The sequence below is a fragment of the Triticum aestivum genome, chromosome 2B (genome assembly GCF_018294505.1).
Source record: "Triticum aestivum cultivar Chinese Spring chromosome 2B, IWGSC CS RefSeq v2.1, whole genome shotgun sequence".
In the NCBI taxonomy this organism is placed as follows: domain Eukaryota; kingdom Viridiplantae; phylum Streptophyta; class Magnoliopsida; order Poales; family Poaceae; genus Triticum; species Triticum aestivum.
Window position 1 is genome coordinate 62,980,745 of NC_057798.1, and position 9,677 is coordinate 62,990,421.

The window sequence follows — 9,677 nt, forward strand, 5'->3', positions numbered from 1 at the left end:
ACCCGAATCCGGGCGCGTGTGCACATGACTGGTAAATGGTCCTTCGTTAATGCGGAGGAACCCTAAAGGTCCCGATAAGTCTTCGAGTGGTTGAACAGTCTCTCACTATATCATGACAGTCAGTTTTCGGCTTTCTCTACCGAGGTGCTCATCCGGAATAACCAGGGCACAATCACAGTAGTTCTCCTTTGGTTGCCTTAGCCGATAAGAACGGAACGTAAGGTGGCAAACCCAGGAGCCGGGCAAACCCAACATTTGACCAAAGACATGATTCGGAGCTGATGCATATAAGGCCAAACTCACGACGTTGAACACTCCCGAAGGTATTCGGACTTTATAACATATACGGGGCTGAGCAACGCCCTTTATTATGAACCCTATATTTCCAGGTACGTGCATTAGTCTGTCGTGGCGAAATGCCAATAACGGCAGTATCCTCTGTGGGTGCAGTACCCATGGGATATGTAAGCAACAAGAGACAATAAAGAAGGTTTACACAGGGGCTTAATCTAAAGAGAAACCTTTGAGCGGAGCCCTGCTGCACGTCTGCGCCTTTGTCCCCATTGTGCCGTGTCCTGGAAGGGTGTCGCACGAATGGTGTCTGTAAAAAGAAAAACTCATGTAGAGGAGTATGACGTAAGCGTGCGAAAAGTTGGCTATCTCTAATGGATAGAAGTGTAAAATATTGGCATGTTGATAAGGTCAAGCCAAGAGTTGGGCTTTATTAAATAACTATAACCCCTGGTGTCCTCTATGGGATTACATGTGTGGCGCCCAGATCAGGTTTATCTGGGCTGCCGGACTCGTCTAACCGAGTCCGTGGTCTTAACGACCAATCATGCTTTCTGGTATTAGAGGCCGCTTAAAGTCCGGCTGCTGGAGCCGTCGTGTATTCTTCCGCGCGTAAGGAACGCTCTGTGTTTCCGTTAATGGTGATGACGCCACATGGACCGGGCATCTTGAGTTTAAGGTAGGCGTAGTGCGGTACTACGTTGAAGCGGGCGAAGGCCGTTCTCCCAAGCAATGCATGATAGCCGCTTTGGAGGGGGGCGATGGTGAAGAGTAGTTCTTCGCTTCTGGAGTTGCCTGGGGAACTGAATGTTACCTCTAGTATGAGGGAGCCCCTACAGTGGCCTTCAACGCCTGGTATTACCCCTTCAAAGGTGGTGTTACTTTGGCTGATTCTGGATGGGTCTATCCCCATCCTGCGGACAGTGTCCTGGTATATTAGATTAAGACTACTGCCGCCGTCCATGAGGACGTGAGTGAGATGGTATCCGTCGATTATTGGGTCGAGCACTAAGGCAGCTGATCCTCCATGTCGAATACTAGTCGGGTAATCCCTGTGATCGAAAGTGATCGGGCAGGTCGACCAGTGGTTAAGTTTGGGTGCGACGGGCTCTATAGCGTATGCGTCTCTGAGCACACGTTCGCGCCTTCTCATGGGTGTTTGAGTTGCGTGGATCATGTTTACTGTTTTTACCTCTGGTGGGAATTTTTTCTGTCCCCCAGTGTTCGGCTGGCGAGGCTCATCCTCGTCTTCACTTGGTGTTTCCCTTTCCTTGTGTTCGGCATTTAATTTGCCGGCCTGCTTAAAGACCCAGCATTCTCTATGAGTGTGGTTCACAGGTTTTTTGGGGGTGCCATGGATTTGGCACAATTTGTCTAGGACTTTCTTCAGGTTGGACGGTCCTTCTTTGCTGCCTTTAAGTGGCTTCTTTTGTTGATCGGGTCGAGAGCCCCTGAATCCGGCGTTGACCGTTGTATTGTCCGGACTTTGCTCCTTGTTTTGATGTTTGTTTTTTTTTCCGCCGTGGCTTCCCGTTGCCATCCCTGATTTCGGATGTACTTGGGTCGTTGGTGCCTCTACGGGCCAACCACCTGTCTTCACCCGCGCAAAAGCGGGTCATAAGGCTTGTTAGGGCTGCCATTGTCCTCGGCTTTTCTTGGCCGAGGTGTCTGGCGAGCCACTCGTCCCGGATACTATGCTTGAAAGCCGCTAGGGCTTCGGCATCCGGACAGTCGACGATTTGATTCTTCTTAGTGAGGAATCTGTTCCAAAGCTTGCGGGCGGACTCTCTGGGCTGTTGAATTATGTGACTTAAATTGTCCGCGTCCAGAGGTCGGACATAGGGCCCTTGAAAATTGGCCCTGAAAGCATCCTCAAGTTCCTCCCAACTTCCGATTGAATTTTACGGGAGGCTTTTCAACCAGTGTCGAGCTGGTCCCTTCAATTTGAGGGGAAGGTATTTGATGGCGTGGAGGTCATCCCCACGAGCCATGTGGATATGCAGGATAAAATCCTCAATCCAGACCCCGGGGTCCGTCGTTTCGTCATATGTCTCTATGTTCACAGGTTTTAAATCCTGTGGGAATTCGTGGTCCAGTACCTCTTCGGTGAAGCACAGAGGGTGGGTAGCCCCTCTGTATCTGGACGTGTTGTGGCGTGTCGTCGGCTGTTGTTGTGTTCGGTGCTAATTCCGAACTGGTATCCGATCAGTCTGATCGTTTTGGTGACCATAGTCCTGCGCCGGGGCGTGTCCTCTAGATCCATAGATGGACCTGGTCGCGCCGGTCTTTTTATCCAGGAGCTCACGTAAATCGTGTGCGGCGTCTGTAGCTGCTCTATTGCGGTTACGAAGTGGTTGGTTTGGCCTGTTGGCCGTATTGTTCTTTGGTGGAACTGCCTCGTCGTCGAATTCTGGTAGCAGCTTGCGTTTTGGATAGCTCTTTGTTTGGCGATCGTCGCCGTACTTTTCTTCAGTGTCTAGTACTTTATTCCATCTGTGATTGAGTGTTTCCTGTGCAGCCTTAAGCTTTTGCTTCTGCTTCTTCAGACTTCTCGCAGTGGCCATAAGCCTTCTGTGGAGGTTATCTCGTTCCAAGCGTGTTTCCAGGATGATGAATGCGTCGTCGTCCGGACTGTGCTCCTGTCCCGGGGCAGTTTGATGAGTTCGTCCCTCGGGATCACTGTGATCGGGCATCTGCTCCGGGCTGTGTTCGGCGTGACCTGGATCATCCTGCTCCATCGCTGGGTCCGTATGGTCATTGTTGCCTTCGGAGTTGACTGGGGTGTCGATCTTTCTAGCGCTATTATCGCTATTTTTACTGTGACTGGATTTAGAGCGGCGTCTCCGCCGTCGTTTTGGCTTTTGTCCGGGGGTTTTGTCCTCCGTTTTGTCGCCATCGTCCTCCTTCGTCGTATCCACCATGTATATGTCATATGATGAGGTGGCCGTCCAGCGCCCCGTGGGTGGTGGTTCTGAATCGTCTCATGCGCCAACGTCCATACCGTCGGTGTCATCAGAGTCGAAGTCAAGCATGTCTGTTACATCGTCGACAGTGGCTATGAAGTGGGTGGTGGGTGGGCAACGAATTTCTTCATTGCCTTCTTCCTCCCTGAGCCGGACATAGTTCGGCCAAGAGTCTCCTGACAAGGAGAGAAACTTTAATGAGTTCAGCATGTCGCCAAAGGGCGAGTGCTGGAAGATATCCGTAGCGGTAAATTCCATTACTGGAGCCCAGCCAGAATCGGCGGGCTCGGGGGCGCGCGGCCTGGGACCTACAACCGGACACAAGTCCCGGGATCCGGAGACACAGGCTTCCTTGGGGATGAAGTCTGTGTTCGGCTCCACCGCCGATGAGTGTGCGGCCTCCGGGACGGGGTCCATCCACCCGTCCTCGGATGACACAATCTGTCCCCTGGATTTAGGTCCGGGGCTCCTGCAGGTGCGATATCCTGAGTGTTGTCTGACAGCAGGTCTAAGCCATGCTCGTCGTGACTGTTCGGCGCTCCTGACGCAGGCCCGAATCCATTGAAGATCAAGTCTCCGCGGATATCGGTCGTATAGTTCGAGTTCCCAAACCTGACCTGATGGCCAGGGGCGTAGTTGTCGATCTGCTCCAGATGGCTAAGCGAATTGGCCCGCAGTGCGAAGCCGCCGAACATGAAGATCTGTCCGGGGAGAAAAGTCTCACCCTGGACCGTGTTGTTGATGATTGAAGGAGCCATCGAGCCTTGCAGCGATGACACAGAGGAACTCTCAATGAAAGCACCAATGTCGGTGTCAAAACCGGCGGATCTCGGGTAGGGGGTCCCGATCTGTGCGTCTAAGGCTAATGGTAACAGGAGGCAAGGGACACGATGTTTTACCCAGGTTCAGGCCCTCTTGATGGAGGTAAAACCCTACTTCCTGCTTGATTGATATTGATGATATGGGTATTACAAGAGTTGATCTACCACGAGATCGTAGAGGCTAAAGCCTATAAGCTAGCCTATGATGATTATCATTCTGTCTCTAAGGACTAAACCCTCCTATTTATATAGACACCGGAGGGGGCTAGGGTTTACACAGAGTCGGTTACAAAGAAGGAAATCTAATATCCGGATCGCCAAGCTTGTCTTCCACGCAAAGGAGAATCCCATTCGGACACGGGATGAAGTCTTGAGTCTTGTATCTTCACGGTCCATCAGTCCGGCCAAAGTATATAGTCCGGCTGTCCGGATACCCCCTAATCCAGGACTCCCTCACCGGGCGCGAGACAAGATCAGTCCCGCAGCACTGGGCGTGAGACGGGAGATGGACCGCAGCTGGGAGAGGGCCAGCCTTTCGACGAAGGTAGCGTCCGAACGACGAGGAGAGGAATCGAAGGCCAAAACAGGCCGCTTCCCGACGAGCCGACGCCGGAGATGTCCAGCCGCTGCCATGAAACAATCCAAACCACCGCCATGAGCCACCACCACGCCGTGGCAGCCCACATCCGAGTAGCGACCCGACCGGCCGCTTCTAGCACCCCGGGCCGCCCGCCGGCGAGCAGGGCCAGATCCGGCCGAATCTGACCATGCCGCAACAAGCACCACCAGCTACGCCTCAAGCTCCACCTAGCCAACGAGCAGAGGAGGAAGAAGGAGGGCCACCGTCCTCGGTTCGTGCGCCTGGGCCGTGCTCATGTTTGTCATCGGCCAGTGGGAACTCGGCAATCCGGAAGGGTCTAGATTAGTGGATTATTTATTGTCGATAGGAGTATAATCCAACCCGGCCGCTCGCGACTCATGTGTCTACCTATCAATGTACTCCCTCCGTTTCAAAATAGATGGCTCAATTTTGTACTAACTTTAGTACAAAGTTGGGTCATCTATTTTGGAACGGAGGGAGTAGTTCCGATCCGCTGGCCAATTTACTGATCGATCAGTTCATATGTACTGTACATGAAAAACATAAGTTCCAGTGTGCTATGGGTCTTTGATTTGCCGCCCTGCTCTATCATTTTTGTGAAGCTTATGTGAAATGCATGAACTAAAAAAAATTGTAGGATCGTCAAGTCATTGCAATTAACCCGAGAGTGAATTGGGGTGAGAGAGGTTTCTTCAAAAAAAAACCGAGAGTCATTGCAATGCGGGAGCTCCCCGCCCTCTGACGAGGTTTCGTCAAAAAAAAACCCGAGAGTGAAATGCTTCACATCTCAGAGATGAATGTCAGAAGAGCGACACTGCAACGACCTACAAAGTTGTTCAGCCATTGGACGCAACACTCTCAGCAGCTCTGAATCCAGAACGAAGCAAGTTTAGCTAGCAGAAGAAACACAGAGCTGTTGAGCTTTTTGAACCTATATGGCTATATCTATAGGCAAAAGTAGGCGTCCAGTTCTGATGTCGTCGAGGCGCCGAAACTTGTGGACAGGTAAACGTTTAGACTCCTGCTCCGATCTTTCTCTACTCCGCGTCAACATCCGGGTGTCGCAGCTCATTGTAGGCTGAATTAGCAGAAATTATTTTTTGAATAAAATTAGCAGAAATTATGTGCCAATTAGGTGGCAGATCAACAATCAATAACAAGGTCAAGAAGAAAAAAAAACCTGAAAAAATATAATGTGCAAGGGGCTAAAGATTGTATGCACTATTGTAAGATTCTACGTGAATTTTATTCACGGCTTACAAAATTACAGTATCTTCTCTGCGAAGGTGAAATGAGATGACTAACTTGAATTGGCCTTTTAGCTTCTACAATTTCTACGAGCGGCAGATGTTATAAAATGGACCAACTGAATTATCTGAATCAAGGACAGAAATGTGCAACTAGCTTCAGGCCATCTTTTACCATGCATACACAGACTGATAAATCTACATGGCACCTACTACTTTTATCTTTCTACAGGATAGCAACAGTTTGAGACAGCTCCCCAAATTCAGGTCCTAACAAAACAAATCATAATATCCTTTTCAGACTAGAACAATTTCAGTAACCTGTTTGTCAGATTGTAACAACTTCAGTAAGACAAGTAGATTAACACTGCACCGAAATCTGAACAAAATTCAATCAAAGACCATCGATCTACAAATATCGCAGAATCGTCGACTCATTGCAATAACAACGGAATAACCCCTACAGTGAAATGCTTCGTCTATGAAGCACACCAGAGATCACATCCCAGAATTACAAAATTGTTCAGCCATTGGACGCAACACTCTCAGCAGTTTAGCTAGCAGAAGAAACAAAGAGTTTTCTGAACATATATCTATCTATCTATAGGCAAAAGTAGGCGTCCAGTTCTGCTGTCGTCGAGGCGGCGAAACTTGTGGACAGGTGAACTTTCAGGACTCCCGCTCCGATATTTCTCTACTCCGCATTGACATCCGGGTGTCGCAGCTCATTGTAGGCTGAATTAGCAGAAATTATGAGCCAATTAGGCAGCAGACCAACAATTAATAACAAGACCAAGAAGAAAAATAAATTGAAACAATATAATGTGCAAGGAACTAAATAATTTATGTACTATTGTAAGATACTAGCTGAATTGTATTCACAGGTTAGAGAATTAGTATCTTCTTCTCTGCAAAGGTGAAATGAGATGGCTGAACTTGATTTGGCTTTTTAGCTTCCATAATTTCTACTGGCGGCAGATGTTATGAAATGGACCGACTGAATTATCTGAATCAAGGACAGAAATGTGCAACTAGTTTGATCCAACTACTTTTACCTTTCTACAGGACAACTACAGTTTCCTAACAAAACGAATCATAATATCCTTTTTCCAAGCACAATCAGCTTAGCACTCGACGAAAGTGCGACCCAAATATCATGTTCATGCAGCAAAAACAGATTCAACAACAACAGTATATTTCTATACAGATAAGGTCAGCAGGAAAGCAGATGCACAATTCAAATCTCAGAGTCAGAAACGACATTTATTAAGGCTAAATCAAACGGTTATCACCATCTTCTCTGTTAAGGCTGAAAGGAGGTGAATCAACTTTTACAAGATTCCAACAGTTGCAGACACCTAACAGTTTCAGACTTCAACAGATTCCGCAACTGTTTTTCAGACTAGAACAATTTCAGTAACTTTTTTGTCAGACCGTAACAGCTTCAGTAACACCCCCACTAAAGTAAACCCAAAATACCAAAATCTGAACAAAATTCAATCAAGGACGTACTACTGGTTTTCAGTCAGGAGATACAGAGGAGGAAGTAAGGGCTCTCACCAGGGGTCCCGGCCCGGAAGACGATGATCTCGAGGGTGTCGCCATAGCCGCCGTCGGGCAGGTCGACGACGAGCGGGGTCAGCCTCCCGTAGCGGCCCGCTCGGACGCACATGGCGACGTTCCGGTAGTACACGCCGGCGCCGACGAGGAACCCCAGGTCGTCCCTCAGGCGAAACGCGGACCTCCCCCTGAACCAGAACTGGCGCCAGCCTTGGCCCATGGGGTCCTCGGGGTACTGCCCGTCGTCGAGCGCCCGCACGAACCGGATCAGCCGTCCCGGCTCCAGGTCCAGGTGGATGAACAGGCCCAAGGGGAGGTATCCGTATGGGGGATGCTGCTCGCAATCAAGTTTGGCAACAACAGAATTGAACTACGGTTCAAGAAGAATTCGCTGAATCGCCGAAAGCAATTCAAGTAGATGTGTCAAGAAGCCGGTCGGTCATGGCGAACTCACCGGAGGCGGGGCAGGAAGGGCAGGCATGTCCTCTCTGGCGGGGATGGGCTCGACGACCCAGTACATCATGGAGCTGACGCTGTTGTCGACGCTGACGCCGGCGTTCCAGCGGATGTACCTGCCGTTGGCGCGGAGGTAGCGGCCGCCGACGTTGCGGAGCAGGACGACGTCGTCCGCGAAGCCTGACCCCACGGCCCGCCACATGATGGTCTCCACCTGCGCCGTGTCGTAGTCGCACAGCTCCGCGCGGAAGCCGCGGTGGCCGAGCCGCGACCGCGTGGTCGTGGCGGCGAGGTAGCGGCCGTAGGCGGCGCTGTGAAGGAGCAGGTACGGGCCATCGTCGCCGTGGTAGATGTGCACCGCCCACGCCGCGTTCATGGAGGCGCGGCGCTGGCCGAGGATGACGCTCTCCCCGTCGTCGGCGGCGTGGAGGTAGGTGCGCGGCACGCGGCTGCGCAGCCGCACGTGGTGCCCGTCCTGGAAGCGGTCCATCGTCGCCGGCGCTGGAGGGCCGAGGCGGTGGGCTGCTGTGCGGTGGAGGGAGGGCGGGGGTTCTTGGTTTGTTGGGGACTCCGTCACTCCGGCGAGGAAGCTGTTGGTCGAGGCGGTTACGTTGGGCGCCAAGGCCAGGTATTTCAAGGTGCTTCCGGCCGTTTCATCGGCCCAACCCACATTACCCAGAAGCGTCTTTCCTCGTCCCGGACAGGCCCGCACGACACTATCGCTTGTACACCTCAAAAAAAAAAACTATCGCTTGTGGGCAGTTTCCTCGGGGCAGCCCACATTACCGAGAGGCGCCTCTCCCTCGACATGGAAACACTAGAAGTGTAATCCCCCGACCCCCTAGGGCCCCCGGAGGGTTCACAGAATGAGGTCTTCACCACATAGCCCCGACCCGAGACCCCACGTCCGCTTTTATCCGCTTGCAACCCGACCAACACAACATTACGGCCGTATGTCCTTCCCCCCTTTACCTTTTCAAAAATGGTTACTCCCGATCCGAAGCACCCCTTTGAGGAGCAATTTGCGCGAGAACTATATCTCATTTATAGCGATATTAGCTTCTGTATCGTTGAAGGTTTCCCGTGCACTTTACAGAATGGACCAGCCCGTTTCTGTGCGCTTGTTCGCACGCTACGTTTTGCTCGTGCTATTCTTATTTTCTATTCCTTTTTCATTTTCGTCCGGTTTTCTGTTTCATCACTTTTTTTACTTTTTTTCTCCTTTGTTTTTTCATTGTTTTCTTCATTTTATTTGGTTTTTATTAGTTTTTCTTTTCTTGCATTTTCTCTCCATTTTTCTTCATTTTTTCTTTTGTTCCTTTCTCCATTTTTATTGTTTTTCTATTAGATTTTCTTCTTGTTTTTTGTTTCTTTCTTAGTTTCATCTTTTTTTACACTTTCTTCGGTTTTATTATTCTTTTCTTGGGGTTTCTTTGTTTTCTCATGGGTTTTCACAGTTTTCTTTCGTTTTTTTCCTGTTTTGGGGGTGTTTCTCTTGTTTCTTCAGATTTTTTTTATTCAAAGTATGTCTACACATTCATGCACATACACTACGAAACACTTTTATACATATTTAACATTTTTTAAATATGTGATTAACATTTAAAGAAAATTATGTGTGATGACTACTTTTTCATACACATTGTACATTTGAGGTATATATTAGGATCATTTTTAATACATATTTAACATTTTTGAGATAATGATTATCATTTCTGTACATGATAACATTTTTATA

At 49.6% G+C, this 9,677-nt stretch overlaps 1 protein-coding gene across 1 annotated transcript; it reads right to left on the reverse strand.

Annotated features, from left to right (window-relative positions):
* Nucleotides 1–6,403: 6,403 nt before the first annotated feature.
* LOC123040452 (uncharacterized) lies at nucleotides 6,404–8,728 on the reverse strand. Its single transcript, XM_044463292.1, has 3 exons — nucleotides 7,938–8,728; nucleotides 7,484–7,817; nucleotides 6,404–6,658 (listed from the first exon to the last, which is right to left on the reverse strand). The coding sequence occupies exons 1-3, from the start codon at nucleotides 8,427–8,429 to the stop codon at nucleotides 6,618–6,620; spliced, it is 867 nt and encodes a 288-aa protein (XP_044319227.1). The 5' UTR covers nucleotides 8,430–8,728; the 3' UTR covers nucleotides 6,404–6,617.
* Nucleotides 8,729–9,677: the final 949 nt, after the last annotated feature.